At 56.4% G+C, this 26,450-nt stretch overlaps 6 protein-coding genes across 6 annotated transcripts; 4 read left to right on the forward strand and 2 right to left on the reverse strand.

Moving 5' to 3' along the window:
• Positions 1–137: 137 nt before the first annotated feature.
• CGGC5_v001964 (Bypass of stop codon protein 6) lies at positions 138–1,694 on the reverse strand (the record flags this gene model as incomplete). Its single annotated transcript, XM_032028984.1, has 4 exons — positions 138–851; positions 906–1,307; positions 1,369–1,383; positions 1,440–1,694. 4 exons carry the CDS (start codon positions 1,692–1,694, stop codon positions 138–140), a joined length of 1,386 nt encoding a protein of 461 aa, XP_031891569.1.
• A 2,569-nt stretch (positions 1,695–4,263) lies between these two features.
• Positions 4,264–6,119, reverse strand: CGGC5_v001965 (External alternative NADH-ubiquinone oxidoreductase; the record flags this gene model as incomplete). The annotated part of the gene is made up of 3 exons (XM_032028985.1): positions 4,264–4,337; positions 4,403–5,707; positions 5,768–6,119. The coding sequence occupies 3 exons, from the start codon at positions 6,117–6,119 to the stop codon at positions 4,264–4,266; spliced, it is 1,731 nt and encodes a 576-aa protein (XP_031891568.1).
• A 7,982-nt stretch (positions 6,120–14,101) lies between these two features.
• Positions 14,102–16,361, forward strand: CGGC5_v001966 (uncharacterized protein; the record flags this gene model as incomplete). The annotated part of the gene is made up of 4 exons (XM_066150905.1): positions 14,102–14,620; positions 14,711–14,917; positions 14,970–15,258; positions 15,307–16,361. 4 exons carry the CDS (start codon positions 14,102–14,104, stop codon positions 16,359–16,361), a joined length of 2,070 nt encoding a protein of 689 aa, XP_066009655.1.
• A 1,971-nt stretch (positions 16,362–18,332) lies between these two features.
• Positions 18,333–19,868, forward strand: CGGC5_v001967 (uncharacterized protein; the record flags this gene model as incomplete). Its single annotated transcript, XM_032028988.1, has 1 exon — positions 18,333–19,868. One exon carries the CDS (start codon positions 18,333–18,335, stop codon positions 19,866–19,868), a length of 1,536 nt encoding a protein of 511 aa, XP_031891565.1.
• A 1,620-nt stretch (positions 19,869–21,488) lies between these two features.
• On the forward strand, positions 21,489–22,444 carry tom22 (Mitochondrial import receptor subunit tom22; the record flags this gene model as incomplete). The annotated part of the gene is made up of 2 exons (XM_032028989.1): positions 21,489–21,945; positions 22,056–22,444. 2 exons carry the CDS (start codon positions 21,489–21,491, stop codon positions 22,442–22,444), a joined length of 846 nt encoding a protein of 281 aa, XP_031891564.1.
• Positions 22,445–24,465: 2,021 nt separating this feature from the next.
• Positions 24,466–25,753, forward strand: ADAL (Adenosine deaminase-like protein; the record flags this gene model as incomplete). Its single annotated transcript, XM_032028990.1, has 4 exons — positions 24,466–24,522; positions 24,589–24,728; positions 24,782–25,484; positions 25,586–25,753. The coding sequence occupies 4 exons, from the start codon at positions 24,466–24,468 to the stop codon at positions 25,751–25,753; spliced, it is 1,068 nt and encodes a 355-aa protein (XP_031891573.1).
• Positions 25,754–26,450: the final 697 nt, after the last annotated feature.

The raw sequence follows: 26,450 nt of genomic DNA on the forward strand, positions 1-26,450 counted from the left end.
CTCGTCCGAACAAGTCAATCAGGATGATTTGGTATTGCTAAAATTCTCTGTTTGATGTGAAATTGCTGTTAGACCGGACACATCGTGACACTAGTCCAACATACTGCACCACCTCTCCTCCATCATCTCCTTCTCTCTTATTCCTCCTTATGCCCAATCCTAGGCAGGCAAAGCCACAGCCCAAGCATGACCCCCAAACACGCCAGGATAATGGGCTGCAAGACCTGCACACCCTTCGCCTGCGCCAATACACCGACCGCAAACGGCAGAATCGCCGCGCCGCTCCCGCCAAACGCCGCCGCGAACCCGATGGTGCTCACATGCAGGTGCCGCGGCAGCAGCTTCGTCGCCGCGACCACGACAGCCGGGAAGAACGGCCCCAGGAAGAAGCCCTGCAGCGCGACGGCGACGGCGGACACGTAGAACTGCGGGACGAGCCAGAAGAGCAGCTCCAGCCCCATGGCGACGGGGATGTAGATCGCGACGGCGAGCTTGACGCCGAGCTTGGGGGTGACGAAGCCGAGCAGGGCGCGGCCGAGGGTGATGCCGAGCCAGAAGCCGACGGAGGTCATGCCGGAGTCGAAGGGGTTGGCCTTGCGGACCTGGATCATGAACTGCACGATCCAGCCGCCGAGAGAGACCTCAACGCCGACGTAGGCGAGGAGGAAGACGGCGCAGAGCCAGGAGACGCGGGCGTAGGGGTGCTTGAAGAGGGCGGCGCGCATGGTGCTGTTGCCGCTGCCGGTCGGGGAGGCGGCGTTTGCCTGGGCGATGGTCTCGCGGTAGACGGCGCCGGTTTGGGTCCAGAAGGCGGAGGTGCACCAGACGAGCTCGATGACGGCCATGCCGAGCTGTGTGCGATTGTTAGCGTTGGGCGGGACAGAGACAGAGAGAGTGAAACGTACCAGGACGTAGTAGAACGTCCACCAGCCGAGCTTCCCCTTGTCGATCATGGTCGTGGCGATGAGCGGGCTCATGACGCCGCCGGCGCCGTAGAAGGCATGCAGGAAGCCGAGGACCTCGTTGGCGCGGTCCATGTTGCCGATGTAGGCGTTCCAGGCGGCGTCGGAGATGCCGTTGCCGAAGCCCGCGAGGATGTAGACGACGACGAGGGCCGGGTAGGGCGGGTGCTGAGAGATGACGACGTAGGCGGCGATGTGGCACGAGGAGGCGATGACGGCGATGCCGCGCTGGCCGACTTTGAGGTGGATCCAGTTGTTGAGCAGCGCGGAGAGGACGTAGCCCACAAAGGGGGAGAGGAAGACCAGCGAGACGACGACGTAGGAGAGGTTGTAGTATGATTCGAGCTGTTGGCGGAGGTTAGGCTGAGCTTAGTGAGATGAAGATGAGATTAGAGTGAGCACTCACGTAGGGGATCAAGGCCTGGGAGTGTGTGTCAGTGGTTTGAGCTGTGAGATGAGAGACGAGAGGTGACTTACACCGTAGGCGGCGTCATTTGCGCCCGAGACGAAGAGACTCCAGAAGCACGAGAGCACCCTGTTCGCGTTGGCCCTGGGATAGTTCCATTTCTGGGTGACGGTGGCCGTTGTCGTCGGCGCCGGGAGACCGCCGGTGACGTCCTCATTCGAGCCCAGGCGGTGGCCTTCGGAGTTGAGGAGCGTGGCGTTCTTGGGGGTGGGAGGACGGTTCAGCTGTTGCAGCTGGACGGTCGAGGTTGACGATGTGGCCGCCATTTTTTCAATGCCGACGATGACACGGGGGCACGGTCGAGGGGAACTGAGTTCAATGGGAAGTTGGCCAAGAGTCTGGCTCGGATTCTTGCGTCAATAGGTTGAGACTGGACCAAGCTCCTCCTGGATGGAATGGGGAAGCGAGGGGGGAGGCAGATTTTATATGATAAGTTGACGTAGGACCGACGGGGGGAGAAAATCTAGCAAACCATGTACGCAATTGGATCTATCTGAACGGGTGTATGTAAAACATGCGAGCATGTGGGACATGTCCAGGCGGCTCTGCGAAAAGCTCCTCCTCCTGCACCCCGGTTTCCCCAGCTTACGGGAGTCACCAGCTGGGATTTCTCACACCCCTAGCACGGAATACATTTCGCTGTAGGCGGAGCGGTGATGCAACTCGGGTAGCTGACATGAGTCAAACGGATCGCGCGCCCGACCGACCCAAGAACGAAAAGCAAAGAAAAATCACGAGGTCAACTTTAGGTAGGTCGATCCGCCGGTAAACCGTGTGAGCGGCAGAAGATTTATGCAGGCGGTTGAGCTGGGCCGAGTCACCGGCGCGGCGTTGACGCCCTCTCATTTGGCCGGCAAATCTCCGGGTCTGAACTTTTGCGGGGCTTCCTGGCCCCAGAGAACCGGAAGCCAAATCCCGCTTGGGCAACTGGGGGATCTGTATCCGGATTGGGAGCATCTGCCAACTACCCCCCCAGTGCGAGTGCGTGGGCAGTTCCGGCGGTGGGCAGCTCCGCTAGGCTGCGCTGCCCCGCCCGTTGCGAACGACATTCCGCGCCGGTTTGATTTGTCGGTGGCTCGCCGTTTGCCCACGAGGTTTAGGCGACCCGGGTTGACCGAAAGGCCGAGACGATCTTTGGATGTGACATGACATATAATGAGCGGAAGATTCAAGCTTTTGCCAAGTTTTGAGAGGATTTTGAAGGGTCCATTAAGTTTGCGATCAAGTTCATACGTAATCGTCAATTTGAAAGAACAACAAAAAAAGGATGGCAACAAAACAGAAGAGGCTCGAATGATTTCTACGTTGATGGCCAATGGTCCAAAAATCAAGTCATACGACGACAGAATATCACCTTCAGTCCTACGGCAAAAATTCTGGGCCCTCGTCGTCTCTTCAGGCTTGTAGTCTCTCACCAAAAATGCTGGCCTACTACATATGCCATTCTCGGAAATTATCAGCCATGCACCCGTAAAGAGATTCTTCAACGGACTCTTCATATCTTTCAAGCCGGTGTGGTTTTAGTTCTAGACAGTTTAAAACTGCGTTCTCATAGAAATATATCATCTATTTTCTTTTTCTTTCTCATGTTGGCATGCTCGTCATGTCTTGCCTTGCCTGCTGCACGACGGAATTGGGCGGCGAGAACACCGAGTGTGATAGTGACCGTGAAGAAAGCACAGAGGCAGGACATGAGAGAGAGTAAACGACGAGGGCAGGGCCGAGAGCCAATGACAACTAACGTAATTGCATCAATACGGGAGGACCAAGAGGAACCACTTCTTTATATCGCTGCTCGTACCAAACTTGGTCCGCATCTCTGAGTAACAACCGCATGCAGATAATTACAACCTTGTCTCGAGGATGGCACGACATAGGTATTACAAAAGCAGATTCAGAGCATCAAAGTGTCTTAAGTTAACCAACCCACCAGAATGAAAACCCAGAAACGAAGGCAGCCCACGCAAGGGCCCCCCATCGTGTCAATCATCCCCCTCCGGTAGCTGCCACATGCGAGCCCGACCAAATCATGCTGCGCCTGATGCTACCACTAACCCCAGTCATCACTGACCCGAGCTCTCGGATCGAGCAAGTCCTCTAAGGTAGGGATCCGTCCCAGAGCAGAGGGCTCCTTCCGGCGTCCCGTCTCAACGGTCTTCGGCACTGCATGAGCTTCGGGCCGTCCCGCTGCTCAACGGCACCTTACCCGGCAAGTGCGTCAGTGGACCAGATGCCCGGCCGTCAAAGGTACGAGTGTCCCTGCTCGTCATATATATGCCAAGGCACAGCAGCGGGACGTCCATCCTTATGCTGTGCTGCGGATTGCACTTTGGGATGCCGAGAAGCTCCGTAGGGGCCGAGGCGACAGCGGGCTGGAGATACCTCGGCGTCTACGCTGCTAACATGCCGAGGCTCTTACTCACTTACAGGACCACGGTGGAGTTGAGGTGCCGCCAGTTTCCGAATTGACGTCGAGCTCACGAGCTAGATCCATGTTTGTGTGGTCATTATTCAATTCGCACTCATTGAGCGTTACCGAGAACTCTTGGGAGCAGCATTGTACAGGTGTTATTGCGACAACTCATACAGGGTAGTCAGTCATATGTTCCCCCCCCTCTTGGAGGGATGATCGTGTGTGTCCAGTCTACCCAGTCTATCGTTCCGCGCCAGCCATTAAGCCGATCAATCTATCATTTCGCTCCGGCACCATACACAAAAGAAGCGAAGAGAGAGTTACACAGAAAACAAAGAAAAATGAACAGGTTTCAAGTCCCAGTGCCAAATGAGGCAGTAAACAATCGTAAACGCCTAGAACGACCTAACTGATCCTCGTACTTATTCTCGGGAAATGTCACGGCCAAAGACCTTGGACTTCAGCCAGTCGTTGATGACCAGGAGACGGTTGCGAGCTGAGCGTTGTTAGCCTTTCGCATTCTCGATCAGGGATGTGATGATGGGACTGAATGGGACTTACTGCTAAAGCACATGGAAAGGTAAGCGGAGCGCCAGAAGAGGTAGGTCATGCTACCACCGCTGGCAATGTTGCCGTTCCACCAGCTGACATCGGCGACAGCCTTTTCGCTGCCGATGTAGGCCAGAGAACCCTGGTGAGAGTAGTGGAAGGGCTTGATGTCCTTGATGCGACGGAGCTGGCGCTCGTGGGCCTCAATCTCCTTGGCGACCTCGGCAGCGTTGCCGGGCTTGACGTTCAGGTTCGCGCTGAGCTCCTGAACGCGGGCCTCCAGAGACTCTGTCCTGGCCATGTTGTTGAAGAGCTTAGCCAGGAAGTTGCCCTCCTGAGCAGCGACCTGGGCAGTGGGAGCGTAACCAGCAACGGCACAGTCACCAATGGCCCAGATGTCCCGGGCGCCCTGGACAACGAGGTACTCGTTGACGGCCAGACCGCGGCGAGAGTCCTTCTGAGCGGGGATCTTGGAAATGAGGTCGCGGACGATGGGGCGGACAGCGTTACCAGTAGCCCAGACGAGGAGACCATAGGGAATGGTAAGAGTCTGCTGCTTTCCGTCAGGGCCAGTGGCCACGGCCTCAACGGTCTCGTTGGTGACCTTCTTGACCATGGTCTTGGTCAGAATGTCGATCTTCTCCTCCTCAAAGGTCTTCTCCGTGTACTCAATAAGCTGCTTGGAGAAAGACGGCAGGACGTTGGGAAGGGCCTCGATCAGGGTGACCTTGAAGCGGTCGGCGATCTCGGGAACCAGACGCTTGATGTCCTCCTCGAAGAAATCCTGAAGCTCACCGGCGAACTCGACACCGGTGGGTCCACCACCGACAACAACCATGTGCATGAGACGGCTGATGTCCTCGGCGGACTGGTCCTTGAAGGCGGCGGTCTCGACGCAGTCCATGATCTTCTTGCGAATAGCCTGGGCGTCACCAATCTCCTTCAAGAAGCAAGAGTTCTCGCGCACACCCGGGATACCGAAAGTGGCGTTCTCAGCTCCGACACCGACAACCAGCATGTCGTAGGAGACCTGGGTCTCGGACATGGAGCCCTTAATTTCCGAGTTATCCACGACCTTGACAACCTTCTTGACGGGGTCGATAGAAGTGGCCTCGGCTTCGTAGAACTTGACGGCGGCCTTCTTGTGGCGGAGGATGGTTCGGATAGGCTCCATAATGGAGCGGTGCTCAATGGTGCCGGTCGTGCATGAGGGGAGCAGAGGAGTGAAGAGGAAGTAGTTTCTGGGCGAGATAACAACGACGTTGTAGTTTTCCGTGTCGAGCTTCTTGAGCATGGAGACGGATCCCCAGCCAGTGCCTGGCGAGCAGAGTCAATATCAAAATGTCGCAATAACAGGAGCGGGCCGAGTGAATGTACCCAGGATAACCAGAGTCTTCTTGGTGGGGTCAAACTCGACCTGGTCCTCAAAGTGCCTGTCCTCGTAGACTTCGTATCCGACGTAGGCGAAGAGACCGAGAGTCGAGAGGTAGGTCAGGCGCCAGACCCATCTGAAGGTCTTGCGAATCTTGCCGGGCCTCTTGGGAGCGGCATCGGCGTACTCTCTGCGGAACTGGCGCGCGACGGTCCTGGAAACAGCTGCAGCAGCTGGCCTCGCGGCGACGGTGCGCAGGCCCGTTCTCGTGGCGGTGGTGAGGGTTCTGCGACCGGCGCTGGCAGCATTGCGCGGAGCTCTCGGGGCGAGCTGGGCGGCCGCGCGAAGGGAGCTCATGGCTCTGGCGGACGAAGCCATTGCTTCAATTGTCGATGGGAGGGAGGTCCCCGGTGACCGTTTGGGGAATGGGGAGTGGGTGAGCAAGGCGACGATGCAATGGGAGAGAAGGGGAAGGGAAAGAAAGAAAAAAAGAACGATGCCGGAGGGGAAGGGCAACGATAAGGATGACCGGCTTCCCAGGTTGTGTGCGTTGGTGTGTGTGACGCACCTGGCAAGAGAGATTTAGCTGGCGGCTGGACCCTCCCAAGTCGGCGGTATTTTTTTCGCAGCTTGCAGAAAATTTCAGGTGCTACGGGGGTGAGGTCAGAGATAGCGCGCTCCGATGCTAGTATCGACGGAAGCTTGGACGCAAACGAGGGGCTGTGATTGGGCCGACTCGGCGCGGAAGTCTGTGGCCGACTGCGCTGTCGCTGACAAGAGGGAAGGTCTTGGCCGAATTACAGGGGAACCACTGCGTGGATACAGGGCACCTCAGGCACCTTGGATCCCGTCGCTGGCGGGGAGTATTCCCGCGTACAGCACACTGCAGCCGCGTCCCGTCTCTCTCTTCCCCCAATGGAGCGCTTGTTTTTTCCTCTATCAGAGTCATCGCGATGTGGATAGTGGTTTTTTTCGGTGGGCCATCGGGGTTCACTCACCCTGATCCAGCATCAGCAATTCCCTTCACTACCAAGGACGGAGCGACGCTGAGGTGAGTGAGTCTAAGAGAGGAAGCCCCGCGCAAAGCAGTTCGCCAGCGGACGCCGCCGCCAGCCCCGGCCGAAACCCGGCGTTTTGTCCGACTGACTTTTTTTTTCTACGGGCCGCTCTGTCCGCCGCATCCTCTGCAATTCCACAGAGTACAAATGGGCCATTCACCAGGAATCTAAAATAAGAGTGATTGATGTCGTGATAGAACACACTAACCCCAGATGACCCAGAATCTCCATTGCGCTCTTTTTCCGCGCATATGCTCGCCCGGCGGCCCTGCTGTTGTCACGACACATACCTAAGGTAATCACTACTTTACGTTACACACAATCGTCACTAATACCGCTCACGCGGCCCCACCCTCATCTCTGTCGCCAGCCACTCCATTGCAGAGCCGCCCGTCGCTGCTGCTGCTGCTGATTCACTTTCGAGACTTCATTTGCGCACATGCAACGCCAAAACATCAATCATATGAATATCACCTGCCATTCCCTCCCTCCGGAAACTCAATGGCTTGTGAAGACACCTCAGATCCCGCAAACTCCCATGAGATAACCTAGCCGCCTGCCACTTTAGCCGGCCAGACATGCGACTAGAGAACGCTGGCCTATGCCGCTTCTCCGAACCCCTCCGAAAGGCGACCACCATATCTCGGCCTTGTGGAATCATGGATCTCGCCTTGGCTCGCGGCTCTTGGAGATGAAGATGACCCAACGGCGCTACGGATTCTTTGGGCAGGGCTTGGAGTCACTTGCCCGAAATTGGGGCCCCTCCCATAATCCGATGACTTGCCGATGCCCCGAGGATGGAGCAGACGTGCATTGCCCTCCGGCCGAAATTGCCCCCCCCTTCGATGTCTCCCTCCGCCGCGTCTCGCACCGCTGCCCCCTCTGGCTGCCCCAGTCCGGTGCCTCGAGACGAGGCACCGCCTCCGGGGTGTTACCTGCCCTGAGCGGGCCGTAGGGTTCCACATTCCTCCTTCTCCCCGAAAGCGTCGCCGAGGCCGTCGGCACCGTCGGTGATAACGAATTCGGAGTTTGCGAGACATAAACCATCAAGTAAACTTTGGCTTCCCTGCCCGGCTCGCATTTTCGTACAAAAAACAGCCTTGGCCTTCCCTCAACTCATGACCGTCATCAAACTGCGCCAACTGCCCAGTCACGGTCTCTGCGTCCGTCCCAGTGCCAAATCTCATCATCATCAGCAGCAGCAAGCACCCTCAGACCGGTTCACCATAACTCCAGACATGTGGCTGCGCAGTGGGTGGCCTCGGTCTGATGTTTTCGACCTTGCAGCTGCCTCGGCTTCCCATCGCGCCGTCGCGCGATTTCCCTTTCACACCCTCTCTTCCTCGCGCGCACTAAAACCCAACCTTCAGATGTGCAAAGGAACTTGCTTGGCACGCACACTTGGCGAAACTCGCATCCGTGTGTCTTCTGAAGGCATCATGACGCCGCCCGTCATCTGGTGATGAGACTGGAAAAGAAGGACAGGAATATAGGCATCATCATTGACTAACCGATGCCATCACGGGTTTCCCCCGATGAGGAGGAAACCCAAGCACATGCTCGGGGTAAACCCGACCACACGGGTCTGGGGCGGCAGAGACTCAACACCAGCTCCATCGGCACACAGGCGCCTTTTGGGAAAAGTTTCCTTGAGCCAAGCCTCACTGTCGCGAACTGCAGGTCCCCTCCTACTCCCGCAGTACCAAGAGATCGAAGAAGCTGGGCGTACTAGCGTGGCCTTGTAAACGAAACGGGGCCGCGAGATTTCTCGTGTTCAACACTTGTGCCTACACTCTTTCGCCCACCCCCGAAGCCGGGCCTCCGAGTAGACTGTGAAACGCCGCAAACTCAACCCGGCCAGAGAGAGCCCAGCAGTAGCCGCAGTGGATGGAGGGTAACACCCCCACCGACGCCCGTAGACCGTAGAGGGAGATGTTGTGGAAAATGTGAAACAGGGTCGTGTCTGACTACGAGCCTCTCACGCAGGAGAGAAAGTGGAGCCAAGACCTTCCATCCATCCCAGAAAGGCCGCCTCCCCTAAGCAAGCAACAGAATCCCATCCAGACGGAGCAAAGCAGATGAAGCGGCCAGCCAACCGCCGCGTTTGATCGCAGCCCGCGGCCGGTGTGAAGAAGGGGGCAGAGGAGGAAGACGTGAGAAGTTTACGAAGGGCATCAAACGTTTTTTCGTCATCCAGCAGTGCCGACTTCCGTCCAGGCTTCACCTTGATCATGTCGAACCCCTCTTCCCCCAATCGCCAGACATCCTCAGAATTACCCGCTTGCCTCAGAATTCCGAAGGCGAGAATGGGCCAATTCTCAGCTCATCCGTCATTCACATTGCTTTACGCTGCATGATAGTGCCCCAGTGCGGCTGCTCGAGAAAGAAGCTATGCCCGCAACTTGATTATGCCGGCAGATGGGCGCGCGCGGGCGGCGACGACGGGAGCGTCGTGGCGGAAACATGGTGCCCACATGGGAAGCTCTTTCCCATCCAGCCCGCCCGCTGTCAAGAGCCACTCTAAATGTCGATGGTGAATCCAACTAGTTCGTCAAGTTGAATGTGTCTCTTAAAAGGCCCCTCATAAGTTCCCGGGATCACGCATCGGGGGTGGGAGGGACTGGACGTCAACGCGGGCGGCCTCGCGGGTCGTGGGTCCGAAAAGTCCACGTCCGAAAAGTCCAGAACACCGGTGTTTCGTGGCATTACGACCATTCTTTGTTGTGCACGCATTCCATCATCCATTTCGCCTATCTGCACCCATGCGGTGGGTGGGAAGATGCCCTCCCGCGTTCTTGGTAGTTGATCGTGAGCTTGGCGGATGATGTACTGTGCTGGTTGGTAGCCAAGCCGCGGAAGATTTGTCAAGCGAGCGTTGATCCCGGCTTGGGACGCATCGCTGCGCATGCGGCCGCGGGAAAAGGCATCGCGACAGTGGCCCAAACAGAGCATATTGATTCAATATATTGGAAGGCTTTCCTGGGCGCATCAAAATTTCCCGGTCTCTTGGTACGGGTTCATATATATCGCCAAGCCCGCCGCCATGGCTTCACGATGCAATTACGCTGCAGATATGCAGGCTGTAGAATGTCGGTTAAAGCACCCAGCAAGATGGTTCAGAGAATTAGACATAGATAGCTGTGAGGGCACAGAGCAGGAACAGGACTGAGTTCCCCTCTCTCTTACTGCTTTCGCTTCACTCGCCGAGAAGCTCACGTTGAACGGAACTTTGTTCTCCAACACTTCCGGCTATGACGGCCAAGGCTGGCGCGGTGATCAAGCTTCTGTCTGAAGTCCTGAACGAAGGGAGACAGTAGCCAATGAGCGGCGGAGTTGCGGGTTGCTCAGATCGCCTGTGCAGGTTTCCAGATGCCAAGATGGGAGCTTATTTGCCTCCTTGGGTGCGACAACTCTTGCGAGATGTTGCAGCCAGGAAGGGAAGGGGGAATGGGAGGGGTGTGGAGAATTTGTGATGGTTGAGGTCGAGGATGAGATGAAGACAACGTGTGAGAGAGAGAAAGAGCGTGGGACACATGAACACGGGGCGATGACGGGTCTTGGGAGCCCGCCGGTTAGGACGGCAAAAGTGTGCGAAGAGTGTGACGAGAGTCAGGTTTTGGGGGTTGGAGACTTGGAGGAGGCCGTGCGGCTCAGGGCCTTGCTTGTCTGGCGCGCGAGAGAGGGGGTATAGCATAGGCCGAGACCAATAGCGAAAGTGGCCGACTCGGCCGCGTAGCAGTGGTATTGGGGACAGGAGCCTGGAGGTTTGGGTTCGGTCGAGTTTGTGAGTTGCTCGTCAGTCGCTCGCCCGTCGTTAGTCGGAGGCCGGTTGACCATTGACCGGGGCCGCTAGTCTTTCAGGGGCTGGAACGAGGCGAGCAGGTTTGAACTGAGTGTATTCCGTATTCTAACTGACTTGGTACGACTGACTGACAAGTCGCAAAGCGGGAACGAGCAGCGGCTAATTATCGAAAGTATCGATGGGAAAAGCGAACAATTCGGAAAGCACCATGCTTTTGTGTTTGTTTGCTTTCTGCGGTTACTCTAATTCCAGAAGGAATTGGATGTCCAACTAGCTCGCGGCTAGGAGAAATTGAATTGAAAGGGGGGACACAGCGACCAAACTAAAATCTGGGCGTTTTGCCCAGCGATGGACGTTTCCGTCGGCCAGATCTGGCAGCTCGGAGGAATGACAGGGGGGCCCAAGCCAATAGCGGCAGTTGCTACTGCGTTAGCATGAACGTTGAAGAGCCTCACCCGCCTCTCCTCGTCGACGACCCTGGACGGGGAGGCAAGCTGGCGAATGTGATGTGAATCCGACAACCACCACCATCTTCAGGATAATACGGATGACGATAGCGTTCAAGCTGGCAGTTCAGGGTTTCTAGCTTTCTTTCTCAGGGGTAAGAGGGCAGAATGGTTCGACTGGATTGGAGGATGGAATCAACCGTCGATTTCGGCATGACGGCAGTCGGAAGGGTGGAGGGCGAGTTTTCAGTTCAGCTCCTGCAGTCAGGCGACAGGGACCCAGACGTGATGTCTTGCAGCAGCTCCTTCTCCTTCTCGTTCGAGTATGCCTGGCCACCATGCCTCGTGGCTGCAGGACAGGTAGATGCCTTTCGGTTGAAATGAATGATGCTCTCTGGCTGCCCATGTCAACCATGTCGGTGCCTAACGAGGTGAGGGACGACCTGACTTCTGACGTGCTCGTCAACGTGACTTTGAGCTTTAGCCGTCGGGGCGTACCTTGATGCCCCCAACGCTGCCGAAAGTCACGAATGAGATGCCAGGACGGGTTAAGAGGGTGTATGGACTGCCCATACCGGACGAAAGCACCGTGCTCGAGGTGTCTGAGAGGCACCTTGACTTGAAAGTGAGGTGCTTTTCGGATATCCCACAGCGTATGGGGTTGCTGCTGCTATCGAACAACCCCTGGCTTGAGGCTCCAGTATTATCATGTGTCTAGACTCCGGACCTGACTTGTTGTCGTTGACGTGACGGGACCAGATGCTGTCACCAAACATGAGATAGGTAGATGATATCCGTACCTTACCTTACTGAGAAAGGAAACGGCATCCAGAAGGCCATCGACGTGTCCGCGAGCTGCAGCTGCAGCTGCAGCACTTTGGGCGCAACGCCTCAGCGGTGTTCCAGCACTGGATGCGCAGCCCGCAGCGCAGTGGGGGGCAAGCGAGAGACTGAGGTGGCCCGCGGACTCAGGACCGTCAGTGCCCAGGGCGTCAGGGCGTGCCGCCGCCGTCGGACGCTCTCCCGGCAGCCACCGCACCAGGAACAGTAACAGGAACAGGAAGTTAGGAGCAGGAACCTAACCGTCGTTAGCTGTGTCTCTCCCGAAAGAGGCTAGTCCCAAACTGTCACTCTGCAAGGGCAAAGGCAGCAGGCCCTCCCCCTGTCCTGAAACCCGCTCTTTCCCACGCTGAGACGCATGACCCCCTGCAAGTGTCGTCGCAGCACTGCACCCAAAAGACCCCTCAAATGCCGGCCGCCGCTGTCTGCACTAACATGCTCTCCGCAATGTTCATGCCGCCACCTGCTAGCGGCCACACATGCCGTCGTTCCCACTTCGTCCCGATTCGGTTCTTCGAAACCGCAGCATCGACACCAGACTGGCCGACTCGATGTCTCACCTCTCCACCACACCACACCTCACACGGCACACACAAACTTCTCTCGTTCTCTGTCTCTCTTCTCTCAGGCTATCAGCGAGGGAATCTCTGCTGCCGTCTGCTACGGAAGATACTGAAGAAATGGACCCCCCGCCGCGATCTTCACCACGGTCACACTGCGCTCACTGGGGGTGTCCTTGACACCAGCATCCCGACTGCCGTATTCTCGCCTCCTCTTCGCCCGCCGCCCGTTCTCCCCCACCGGTATGAGGATGAAGCTACCCCCATACCGTCTCGTCCTCGCCCCTGGCCCTCAGCGTTCTGCGTCTCCGTCCACCGCCGGCCCAGCTTCAGTGGCCTGCTGAAGCCTCAAGCAGGCAATGATTGACCCTTACAAGCTTCTGCTGCTCGTCTGTCCTCGTTGCGCACTGGTCCAACTCGCTACAGGAAACCACCATCTCCCATTCCAGACACCTTCCACCATCCATGCTACGTGCCATGCTCTGGAGCCTCCATCTCCGGGGCCCCTGTCCAGAGACGCCAGGGGAATGGATACGGGTTAGACGAAAAGGCCTGTCCGGCTACCGCAGGAGGCAGGGGCAGAAGGGGGAGGGGTGGACCTTCCTCGACCTCCTCAAGCCGGTTCTGCTTCTGCTTGGGGCTCTATGCCGCTGCTGCTGCTGGCGCTGCTGCTGCAATACCTGCCTTTCGCGCACGTCTGGTGCGAGATTTTTGTTACTCGAGATGCCATCATCTGGTCTTGCGCACAATGCACTCGCTCACTACACACAGAAGCTGCGCAATCGTGTTCGGCCTGCCAAGAACAACCAGACCAAGACCAGTCTGAGCGAGCAGAATCAAGGAGGCTTTAACCTCACGCCTGGACACGTACGGGGAGAAGGAATCCAGGAACCCGCAGAGCAAAGCACCAATGAGTGACGAATGACCGTCTGGTCGCATCTCCTTCTCAGCAGGCCCCCTACGAATACCGCACTGCGGTGCAGCAGCACCAGCAACGCAACAGGTGTACGGCATGACAAAACCACCACGCGAGTGACCGCTGACTTACGATCCACGGACCACCCACTAGGGCGCCGCACCCATCGGCTTTCGCGTGCCAGTTCCTGCGCCAGTCCTAGTCAGTGCTGGTGCCCGCCCGGGGTGTCTGGATCTATCCCTGAAGCATCTCGGGGGGCATCTGTCATGCAGCATGGGTCTCCCCGCGAATGGTGGATAGATGATCGACCCAATCTGATACATACTGTCGCCTCTCTCTCGGCTGGCTTCCCTTCTTCCCTCCCTTCTCCCTCTTCTCCCTCTACCGCCAATACCTCCGCCACTTGTTTAGTGTTCACCACTTTTTCCATTCTTCACATACCAAGGCCGGCCTTATTCCTTTCGATTCTTCTAGACCCCTTTGCTGGCAATTGTCTATTTCGTCTTTGTATCTTTTCTACTATCCGTGTTTTCATCTCGCACTCGACTCGACGTTTCACTCGCAACGATACTTCTTCACCGCACCGTCTCGAACCATCATCCAACTTTTATCGCCGAATATCAACACCGAATTTTGTAAGCTGAGGGCCATGGTCGGAACCGATTGACAAAAGGGAACATTTCGGCGACTTTCTTCGGTCCGGATTGGAAGGATAGGATGATCGAGGAGAAGGGCATGGCTCCCCACGCAGTCCAGCAGGGCTCGAAGCCTTCCCGGAGAGCCGCCCGCCCCGCCAACATCAAGATACCCTCTCTGTTTACGGAACGCGACGAGGAATCCGACGATGAGTACGCAACGCAAGTCCGACGGGCCGCAGGTGGTATTTGGAAGAGGGCAGTTGGCCCTGGGCACGAATTCGCCGACAGGGTAGAGGCACGATCAGACAGCGACAGCGATAATCCGAAGAGGAAACAGAAACTCAAGAACCCTCCTCCCCAACAACAACAGGAGCAACCGTCAAGCCCGGATACACCAAAGGCGAGTCTCAGGCCATCGAATAACCTTCAGAACGGCACGCCACTGCCCGTGGCAACTCTCCGGCCCGCACCGGCAGTATCAGCCCGTCCAGTGGCTTCATTTCCTCCGGCTATTCAGTTGCCCCAGGTATCAGCGCCTCCATTGCGAGTATCAGCGCCCCCCAAGGCTACACCTTCATCTCTGCCGCCTGCGTCCACGGTACCCAACCCTCCTCCCCGAGCGGCTCCAGCGGCATCAGTCCCTCCCGCCTTCGAAACTCCAGCAGCTCACCCTGAGATTCCTGTACAGCGTCCCCCCGAGCCTGAAGAGCCTCCACCACCACCACCACCACAATCACCACTTCCACCGCCTGTTTTGGCACCAGCAGAGCCCGACCCGCCGCCACCACCGCCTCCTGAGGAGCCTCAGCCAGGACCACCCCCAGCGACGATGACAGTCACGGCCCCAGCGCGTACTGTCACGTTGATCTCGACCATGATGCCATCCATGGATCCTGTGAGTGGTTCACTCCAGCATTCAGACTTGAGAACATGACTGACCATGATAGCCTACGCCCAAGAAGCCAAAGTATCCCACGCCTTCAGCCCCAACACCCTCTGCTCCGCCCCCGACTACTGGTCTGCCGCCTCTGCCATCCCTCGAACCGTCTGCGCCCAGGAAGGGTATTGATGGACACACAACGCCCACAGTTACTGCCACATTAGCATCAGCAGTGATTCCGGCGGAGACCATTTCAGCTCTTCCTGGGCAGACTGGAAGCCGGGATAAGGACGACGGCAGACCGCCACGTATGAACCCGGAAACCGAGCACGCTTTGATCGCGGTCGGTTCTATCGGTATGTTCTTTGGTGCCAAATAAGGCCGTTGGTCGCTAACTTGAGTAGGGTCTTTCATTTTTGCGAGTTTCCTCTGCTGGATTGTGTGGAGGACATTGAAGAGGGCAGCACGAAGGAAGAGGGACAGAGAGTCTGCCTACCGTGGCGACACCCCCAGTTTCGGATCCAAGATTCCCTTCTTCAGGAATCGTTCAGTGGGTGGCGGATGGGAAAACCTGGACGGCCGGAGCCAGCCGCCTCAGTACGAGAAGGGAGTTGGGCCCAGAGGAACCCTGCGATTGAACACGGACGTCTACTCTGGAAAGCCGATCGGCAACTTTGGCCCCGGCTCAGCGTCTGCATACGGTGGCCAGTACATGTCACCGGCCGATAACAGGGGCAGCCCGATGACCATGAGCCCGTCGGGCACGATTCAGATGCGGGCCAACCAACCCATTATGAACGGACAAGGCACCTTCAACAGCCAAACGGGCACCTACACCAGCCAGGTCGACACTTTCAACACCGGCGTTGGCACATACAACACACAAACGGGCACGCTCATCAGTCACGCGCCCAGCCAGTCCTTGACACACATCATTGGACAATACGGCACCCCCACCGATTCTAACATGACCCTCCGCTCGGGTATTGGAGCTGGAGCCTTCTTCAATCAATCAGAGTTGGCTCGTCAACCATCAGACGCTTACGATCCCAACAGACGACAAGTCAACCGGGCGAGTGAGCTGTCTTCAATTTCGTCCGGTTTTGGTGACGGGGATATTGTGGTACCTGGCATGGTACTGCAACCACCACCCCCAATCAGGCAGAGTCAAGCCGGTCGGTTCTCGTGGATGAGTAAGAGCAACCGTGACACTGTATACACCGAGACGAGCGAAGACTTGCCACCAAGATTCCGATCTGTCAACAGCTGGGTCAACCAGCAAACAGGTCGCATCAAGAGAGCGCAGGCACGGCCAGAAACCGACGAAGATGTTCCTCCCGTACCCGGACTTCCGGCCGGGACGGGACAGAACGGCCTGCCTCCCGAACCTCAATTTACCATGATGATGCCTGACGGAGAAGTACCCCGACGGCCCGATCTGAATTCCAATGCGTCGTAGCCAGACGTGACACAGGACCAACAGTCACTTTTCTTTGTTTTCATACCCAAGCACGGCGCAGCGCGGCAGGATGTCAAAATGAGAAGGCAAGCGAGGGGGTGTTGTAATAACATTTATCATCATCATCGTATCACACATGAACAGGCCACCGAAAGAGGCGGTAGTATAAATTCAAACATGAACTGTATTCAGAAGACTCGCTGCACTGCCTCCTCTTCAAGCCTGGCGCTTGGGGGGCCTTGCGGAGTTTGACGTACGACAACCCGTGGCTTTCAGCTGCACATGTACAGATAGTCGAGAGCAGGCGAGGAGCAGAAGAGATACGCACGGAGAGGAGCGGTGAGAGTAATCCAAAAAGTACAACAATGTTAACAATACTTGAACATGATTCGCCTGGCGTTGTTTACTGTTAGTGCAAATATCGTTGATGGGTTGGAGGCGCAGACGATTTCGTTCGCAGACTGAGATCGTCAGGCACTTGCGATGCTGATTTGTTGGGCGATCAGGTCGACGAACGACTTGGTTTGTTTCTTTTTATGGAAACACTGATTCTTTCAACGTCGTAATTGAACATGCAGCCAAGAATGGCCAGGCTCGGGGATGATGAAGTTTCTTCGCCATCGTGGCCGGGCTTCTGCATCGGCAGATATTTGCTCGACGTGTGAGATGGCTTTCCGGCCTCATTTACAATGCTCAGTCCACAGGGCAAGCAGTCGGATCAAGCTTGATTCCTCCTAATCAATACTCAAAATGGGCAAAGGCGCCAATGACGCGGCGACGACCGCCAAGGCGGATTCCGCCCAGCCCATGATCCTCTAAATTGCAGCAGCTTACGCATCACCAAGTACACAGCCCACCGCCGCTCATCGTTCACACCCGCGGGCCGCCGCCCTTTCAGCTAAGCTCATCCGCGGGATATACAGAGACAGGCACTGGAAGAGTACGGAACCGATGGACGGCCATTGGCCACGCGTTTCGGAAACGATGGTTCCTTCGCAGTTCCAAAACAGTTTATGGGTACTCGGGCCTTTTGGCTTCCATTCTTTCACGTTCCTACTCTACTGCACAGCCGCACAGCACGAATTGCAGTGCTGTTCCCGCTGCCGGCGAGCGGACAAATCAAAGGCCAAAGGACTGCGAGCCAGGGGAATTTTTCCACGGGGGATTGGGCAGCGCCAGCGAGGTAGGCAGCGGGTAGAAGGGGCACCTGGACGGCTGTGGCGGAGCCGGAGAATATGTGGGGTCACCACTGAGGCTTGCAGCTGGGTGTTAAGACACTGGAGACTGCTGGACGGGCAAGGGCGGGGCATGTTGACGTACGTAACACAGCATGCACTGCACGCCGCTCTACTTGCTACGACGTGCTTGCTGAATGAGGGGCGCTGTGCGCATGCTCAAGTCCTACCTTACTACCTACCTAGGCAAGGTTGAACCGCCAATCCTGCAGACGCCCTCTTTTCTAATCAACACTAACCAGGCTTCAACCTTTCTCTCGACGGCGGGACCCTGTCTTGCGTATATACTCTTCAGCCTCTCTCTTTTACTCACCTTTCCCAAGCATCTCGTCTGAAAGCCATTCCATCAGCTCGTTCCTACAGCTTGCCGCGATCCTTCCGGAAGGTTGCGCTCCCTCTGCCTCGATTCACGTGGGTGGGCGCTTAGCTTCGTTTCCTTGACCGGTGTTTCTCTGGGCGGTGACAGTGTCTTTGATTCATCATATAGCCAAGGCCGACGGGTGACGGGACAAGGACTGAGACTCAGCCCACTTGACCTCGCACACCCTACCCTCGCCGCCTTAGTCAACGGCAGCCTGATCCGAGGCCTGGCCTTCTCTTTATCTAGCCAACCCACCCTTCTCGAACGTTCAAACCCACGGGAAAGAAGCTTTCCTTTTTGGCGAGCGTTACAAATCCAGCATCGAGCCAACCTGTTTTGATTTTTCGCGAGCCGCCGGCTGTCAATCCCGCAACCATGCTCGACGAAAACCTCCCGACCTTCCACTTTCGCCCCTCCTCGGACAACCCCTCCAACACAGTCCTCTACTTCACCCACCAGGGATCTGAACTCACGCCGCACTACCTGCTCAAGCGCGCCGACCCTGCAAACCCCGTTGCTCGCAACAAGTACGCCTCTGCCCTTACCGACATCGCCTCCCAGCAGATCATCTACGCCGAGGTCCTCGTCGAGCCGGAATGGACACAGCCAACTCTCTCCACAGCGGAGGTCCGCGCCCAAGGCGGCCAGCCCGCACCGCCGCAGCCCATCCTCCCAGACCAGGTCACCTTACAGCTGTATAACCCGGACTCGCAGGTGGTGATCAAGACGAAGGCCGGCAGTTGGGGCAAGAGCGACAGCTGGGAGTTTGAGATGCCCGAGCAAACATTCCGCGAGCCCAGCGCGAGCATGATCGACCGCTCCTCCGACGACCCACCCGTCAGCGACACCGTGCCCAAGGTCGTCTTCCGCTGGAAGCGCGACGGAAGGTTAAGCAGGGACATGACGTGCTACATGGTTGGCAAGAGCGTGGCCGGCAAGAAGAGCAAGGAGCCGGACATCACCGTCGCCATGTACAAGGACAAGAAGAACGAGAGCGCCGTGACAATCTACGAGCCCAACCTCCAGCGGGTGGACGTCGAGGATCGCAAGGGCCTGGACATCGTCCTCCTTCTTGGCGCCGAGGTCCTGCGCGACCTCTTCCTCAACCCCAGGCAAAACGTCTTCAACCTTACCGCAGTCCCGCCTCCAATCTCAGGCCGCAGAAAGAACTCCAAACCCCCGCCGCCGCAGCCCGTCCCTATGGCCCCTGTGGCCTCCATGTCCGGCGCGATCGGCAACAAGCCCGCCTCGCCGCCGACAGCACAGCCCATGAACAACGGGCCCCCGCGTGCGAACGCCCGTCAGCAGTGGGAGATCGATAACGAGACGAAGCGCCTGCAAGCCATGGTGGCCGAGGAGCAGCGCCAGGCCCGCGAGCGCGAGCGCCGAGACGCCGAAGAAGCGAAGCGCATCACCAAGATGCTCGAGAAAGAGGACAAGGAGCGCCGGCGAAAGGAGGCCGAGATCGAGAGGGAGACGGAGCGGCTGAGGAGACTGTACGGCGTCCCGCCCGCAGCGCCGGGCCCAGGGCCAGGCCTGCCGCCGCGGCACCAGCCTCCCCCGGGAAGCTCCGGTGGCTCGTGGCATGTAGCGCCCGCGCAGCCGCCGAGGCCGTCCAGCGCGGGGCCATATAACCAGGGCCAGCCGGGGACGAGCGCGTACCGGCCTCCGCAGGTGCACTTTGCGCCGACACCGACGATGTCGTCGGCGGCGCCGCCCCAACAACAGCAGCAGCAAGCACCGCCGCAGCAGCAGCAGGGCGGCCGGGGTAAACTGCCGAACCTGGTTTCGGGCCTGCTCCAGGGTCCGTACGGGAACACGGCTGCTAGCGTCAGCAACTTCTTCCATCGGGACCGCGCCGAGGAGGAGAGGAAGGCGAAGATTGCCAAGAAGCGGAGTGTGCATTTCTAAAGCGTGGTGGCACGTGAGGAGATAGCATATGGCATTTCATGTGTATGTATGGCGTTCGAAGGGGTTCTCATTGTCACGCGTAGGCATTTTTGGTTTCTTTGGAGGGATATACCATGGGTTTAGCTGGATGCATAGAGTTACGAATTCATGATGAGCATTTCAACTAGTTGAGTGTCGTGCCGTTGAGTGCTAACGAGTTGGATGACATATTCTGCTGGACTGCCGGTTCAGACAGGTTGGTATGGAACGTCTACTTGTCGAGGTAGCTGGCCAGTGAAGAAAGGCCGGCATAGGACGATGAGACCCGCTACGTCGGCGTAGAGGACAGCTCAGTTCTTCTTTTATAAGTGAGGTCCATCATGCCCCTACACCACCTCTTACTCGAGCAAAATAGTGCCGCCCTGAGTTTCGCTACCGTGGTCTTGACATTTGATCACGCCTGCCTCTATAATATAGTCGAGATGTCCGAAGGTAATCAGAGAGACTGGTATATGATCTATGGCATGTACCGGATTCATATCCGTGCGGAATACTTCGACATTGCTGGAGATGGTGGACGAGAAAGTCTCTAAGGCGAACCTCGTTGCTTCAACAAGGGAACTAGCTCATGGACAAACGGCAATGAACGGCACCAATAGGGGAAACAGCCTTGAATCGTCGAGTTTCAACCAGTTGGATTTTCGCCCTGCTCTCCTGTGGCTGGGCTGATGGTATAAGAAGACATTTATACACCGACGACCTAACTATATGCCATCGCGGCTGCCACGTTCTAATGCCCATGAATCCGAAATGAGCGCGTCTACAAAAGACGGCGCAACAGACACCAGACACCAGACAATGTTCTTCAATGTTGTTGTTTGCTGTGGACCAAGCTCTGAGATATTCTCACGTCTTGACTGAGAGCTCCCCCGTGGCATGGGACGGTTGTGGATAATGCATGGCCGGTGGGTATCACCAGCTAGGTGTATTCCTTGGTATTACTCTTAGGATGCCGGAGATGAGCCAGAAAGCCGTTATTTGCCCTATTTTGAGAAAACAAAACGTCTCATGGCTATGGGAATGGGTCAAACGCTGCGAAGGGACCTCAAAACCGTGATCAACTACGAGTTCAACTAAGCACGGGCGAGACGAATTACTCTTCGTTAGCATTCTTCGAGAACAGTTTGATCATAAGACATTTAAGTATCAAGGACTGATATCCTCGAACGTCATTAATAGAGAGCGGATCGTCCACTTGCTACAGGAAGCCTGTGCAAGTCCCCAGTGGCTACGACCGCTTATATAGGGCCGCTCACCTGTCTACCTTGACTTACATCGGCCAAATGATGGTCTTGCAGTGAGGAATCAGATTGGCTGAGTACTCGTCAAATGTTGACACATTATTCAATAAGTGTTCTTTCTGCCTACTCAAATGAGCTGACTGTTAACCATGACTTTGATGTGATGAATACGAGGGAGAAAAGGGAAGGAAGTGATGGACCACACCAGAGGAAGGCACCTAGACAAAGGTGGTCTGTGCGCAGTATCACCAAAAAACCAACGTCATACCCGGCGAAACCTTCTTCCTGCGTACCACGCACGGACCATCCCCAATTACGCTAGCTACCAAAAATTCTCATGATGGGTCCAACCAATGCTATCTCTAGCAGCTGTGCTGAACCTCTACTTGGCCAACTTCAAGCTCACCCACCCAACGACGCCGACCTCCTCCGCTCCCTCGACGACTACTTCCTCGCCAACGAATTCGATTGCGACACCCAGCGTCTGCTCTCGATCCTCGGTTGGAAAAAGGCTCTCCGCCAAGGTCACCACCAGCAAGCGAACCTAGTACGACTCCAGAAGCTCGGTCTCCTCGCTTCCTACCCCGTCGGCTTCGACTTTCGTCTCCATACGCCCCCGGGACACATCCGCGATCGCATCCTCGAGATCCTCGCGGCAGACTCTAGCGCATCCAATTTTTCGTCGCAGAAACACACAGCAACCGCCAAAATGGTCCAACTCACCGAGGTCGAGGACGAGCACTTCCAGGGCGCCCAGGCCGGGCCCATCGAGGACGATGCCGACTTCACTGACACCGGTATGTTTTGCGCCGTCCGTAGATGCTGACTTTGCGGGACACTTTTTTTTTTTTTCGCCCTCGAGTCGGCCTGCCCACTACGTCACAATCCCGCTAACCCACCCCGCCAGACTCCGAAATCTCCGCCGACAGCGACTTCGACCCTACCGACGAGAGCCTCGCCGAGCGCCTGTACGCTCTCAAGGACATGATCCCCCCGACCACCCGCGGCTGGGTCCAGAGCAAGGTCAACTTCGGCGTCAGCGCCGTCCAGAACACGTGGTACTACGGCTCCCGTACCGTCTGGGTCGTCTGCGCCACCGCCCTCATGATCGGTGTTCCTCTGGCCACCTGCTGGGCTGAGGACCAGCAGATTGAGGGCATGGAGCGCGAGTTTCGCATGCGCGAGGCTGGCGGCGAGCTCCTGACCGCCGGCGGCGACGGCAAGGACGGCGAGCAAAGCACCGCTGACATGCTTGGTGCCCACCTTGACCGCGCCGAGGCCAAGCCTGCGCTGTAAAAAAACAGAAAACCAACAATAAAAAAAAGGAAGGGACGCTGTTACGAATACCTTACGGGAAGGAAAAAAGAATTTCCCGGGCCTGATACTTCCACACGGAAGGGTCTGGCTGGCTGGGGAAAACGAGAGGAACGACTGCGCTACGCCGGGATCTGTACGATTACCACCCGCTCCTACTCGGACACGAACTCGCGGATTTTCATTTTTAATCTCTGCGCCTGTCGAACAACACAAACACTGTACATCAGACACCGAAAACTCTCTCACACCAACAACACACACTCTCAACACCTAACGGAACTTTTGCATGCATTGCGGTCATGGATGGGGTGGCAGGAAGGGGTTTTTCCCTGCCCTTTTGCGTGTACTATAGGACGTTCATGAAGGGCCACGATTTGGGGAAAAGGCCGATTGCAATCATGACCAATTCTAATACCCACATGGTTCCCTGATGATGTGACGTTATTAAACTGTTGTGCCATCCTGGTCAGTAGCTGCTGTTGATGACTTCGTAAGCGGGGACTTGTTAAGTTGCCTTGCTTATAAACTCCTCAGACATGGATGGCGACGAGCCGGTTGAACAGCACAATATAACTAGTCTAGGAACCGTTCAAAGAAGCGTCCTTTTGCAAGTCCCAATGGTGGCAGGGGATTCTGCCTAATTTCTGAGTCGAAACCTGTGACAGTCAAGACAAGGGTAAACACCCCCAATACGCCGTAGACGGAGAAGGACAGCGAGGTGATGGGGGCATTGGGCACCTGTGGCCAGCGTTGAGGATCCCGTCGAACACTTCGCAGTCTTTGGCCGCCCGCGTGAGTATTGCAGAATAACGGAAGACGGAACTCGAAGATATCCTTCGCCATATTCCAGGCCTCACTTGGATTGCCGAGACCAAGTCTTGAGCTGTGGTATCAACTTTATACCCACGCAAGGCGAGCATTGATCTTGGGCTGGTTAACGGTGGGCATCAAGATCGTGAAAGGTTATTTGTCTCGTGGAGGAAGGTCCCAACTATATATAATCACCTTTTCACGAAACACTGAAACGCTTCTGGTAAGGCGAATCTTTGATTAGCTTCGCCAGCTGGTTTCACTGATATCAAACTACTTCGACGTCATTCTTCGAGTTACGCGGTGGCCAGAGATCGGGACCACATCAGGAACTGCAATCTTCCACGTGAGGTGTTCGTCGCCGAAGGATACGTTAGTTATACTTGGATAACGAGGCAAACTACCACCGACGAACAGATACGATTCGCTATCTTGCAGCTTTCCTACTGCGCACGCCTCGTTGGTCCTACCTGCTTCGCTTTGCAGACCAAGACGAAGCCATGATTTAGAACCAATACACATCGACAAGTTCCGAATTGTGCAGAAGAAAAGTCGGAAACTTCACCAAGGCGATGTATTTATATCAAATATAGCGGCCGTCACGACCTCCAATCATTTCCTTCAAGCGATCTGGATACGAGACGTCTTTGGCCTACCAATCTCTCACTTGAGGCTCAATGATGCAGGGATGATATGCAAATATCGTACTACACACGTACTCGCATCAAAATTCGCCCAACGAGTTGTCAGCAACGGCATTAACTCAAGACTCGACGAAGCACAGACAACCACCAGGACCCCGGTCCGCCTACCTACCCTTTTCCGAACATCCCATGCAAAACCTCCGGGATCGGCCCCATCGGCCCGCTCCGTGACTCTTTCGCCTCGGAACCACCGTGATCCACAATCTTCAACTTCTCCGGATCCCAAGTAAGAAAAAGCCCTCAAAATTCTCACACCTCACGCCATACGCCACTTCTTTTCATACAAGAGGAAAAAAGACAAGACCGTCAGCGGCGCCGCCTGGTTCTGATCTAGTAGCCGGTGCTCAGACTCTTATCGGACAGCAGGGTTGTGTGTGACCAGTGGGGCATAGTCGGAAGTCGCACAGACAATCTTCTACACCGGAGGCGTTCGCTGCGTTGCGGATAAGTCGCGCGCATTTACGACGACGCGCCGTGAACGTAAACATGCCGAGCTCCAAGACTGCAGCAGATATGGACTTTAGAGCACTTCCCAAGATCGAGGTAGTAACATCAAGCTTACCCTACCCCGTTCATCTTGGCGATGCGGACTAACACGTACTTACCCAGCTCCATGCCCATCTGACGGGCAGTGTAAGCCGTCGCACGCTCCACGAGATATGGGCCGTGAAGAAGGCGGCCGGGGAGACCGACCTGGAAGATCCCCTCGTTGTCATGCCGGAGGATAAACACGACTACAACCTGACAACGTAACTTACCCAACCGGTCCTCCGTCGATGAGCCTCACTGACTGTGTATCTAGGTTCTTTCCCCTCTTCTCATCATACATCTACAACCTCATCACAACCCCAGAAACCCTCCGCACGGCAACTCTCTCTGTATTGAAGGATTTTCACGCAGACGGTGTGACGTACTTAGAGCTGCGAACCACGCCCCGCTCCCTCCCGTCCCCAACGCCGCAGCCGCCGTCAGTCTACGTCTCCACGATCCTCTCAGCGATAGCCGAGTTCGAGGCGGCGCACCTCGGCCCGGAGACCATGCGCACGCGTCTGATCCTCTCCGTCGACAGACGGCACACGCCCGCGCAGGCGGACGAGACGGTGCGTCTCGCGGCGCAGTTTCGCGATCAGGGCGTCGTCGGCGTAGACCTCTGCGGCGACCCCGCGGCGCGGTGCCACGGCGTGGACGGGCAGGACAACATCTCCATCTTCCGCGGCGCCTTCGCGGAGGCCAAGCGGCTGGGCTTGGGGCTCACGATCCACTTCGGCGAGGCGGAGTGCTCCGGACACCCCGACGAGCTGGCGGAGATCCTGTCGTGGGAGCCCGGAAGGTTGGGGCATGTTATACACCTCGGGGAGGACGTGAAGAAGGAGATCACGGCGAAGAAGATTGGGCTGGAGCTGTGCCTCAGCTGTAACGTCCACGCCGGGATGGTCACGGGCGGCTTTGAGGGGCACCATTTCGGGGAGTGGTGGGGTGTCGAGGGGAGCGTGATTTCGCTGGGCGTAAGTTCCTGCTGCTGTTCTTTTACCCTGAATGCGGGCTCGCAAAGACGGGGCTCGTGTGTGTGGATGAAAAGAAATGTTTTTGCTAACGTTGTAAACAGACAGATGATGTGGGTGTTTTTGGCAGCCCGTTATCGAACGAGTACAGGCTGGTGGCTGAGCATTTCAACCTGTCTCGAGATGAGGTTTGCGCACTCGCCCGACGGGGCATTGACTCCATCTTTGGCGGAGACGCTGAGAAGCAGCGCCTTCAAGACGTCATGTGGTGAACGATTGATGACGAAAGCATGCCTATACAATTGTCAAATAGAAGATAAGATCAAGATTAAAGTCGGCTTCCTCCGGCGGTTGATCTGCACATACAGACTACCTCTTCGGCCACGTAACTTCAACGTGGAGACTTTTGAGTTATCGTTTGGACTCCTCGTTCCCGGGAAAATAGCGGGAACGTCGAACACTCCGGTCCCGAGTCCGGCGGGGAGACTTTACGGCCCCACGCGAGCGGGGTCGGGGCTTCGGCCGTGTCCCATATCGGGGGTTCCCGCTAAACTGGCTTATACGTACTTAGAACCGTCTCGTCTTTGGAAAGATTAGATTCGGCGCTGCTCAGGCAGAAAGCTCGTGGCGTCGAAGTAACAAGAAAAAGTCAACGAGCGAAGATCCCAAACATCTGTCGAAGGAGGAGGTGACGGGCAAAGTAGCAGATGACTGGCGATTGAATTTCCCCGCTGCTTTTGGAGGCTAGCTGACAGTGATCAAGTGATCAACACAAACAGACATTGTATGTATCTGGCCCAGTCGTCGCAATAGATCAATGGCACGTTGCTTTGAGATAATGTGCCGATTAGCCGTCTTGCGTGTACGGTTGTGCGACTTCAGCCGAGGATTTTGGATTGATTTCAAAGATATCCTTGTGCAGATGTCTGCCTATGTAAACGTGCACCACGACTGGATGCTAACTGAATG

This window comes from Colletotrichum fructicola (genome assembly GCF_000319635.2).
Source record: "Colletotrichum fructicola Nara gc5 chromosome Unknown KSG_Nara_v1_contig01, whole genome shotgun sequence".
NCBI lineage: Eukaryota > Fungi > Ascomycota > Sordariomycetes > Glomerellales > Glomerellaceae > Colletotrichum > Colletotrichum fructicola.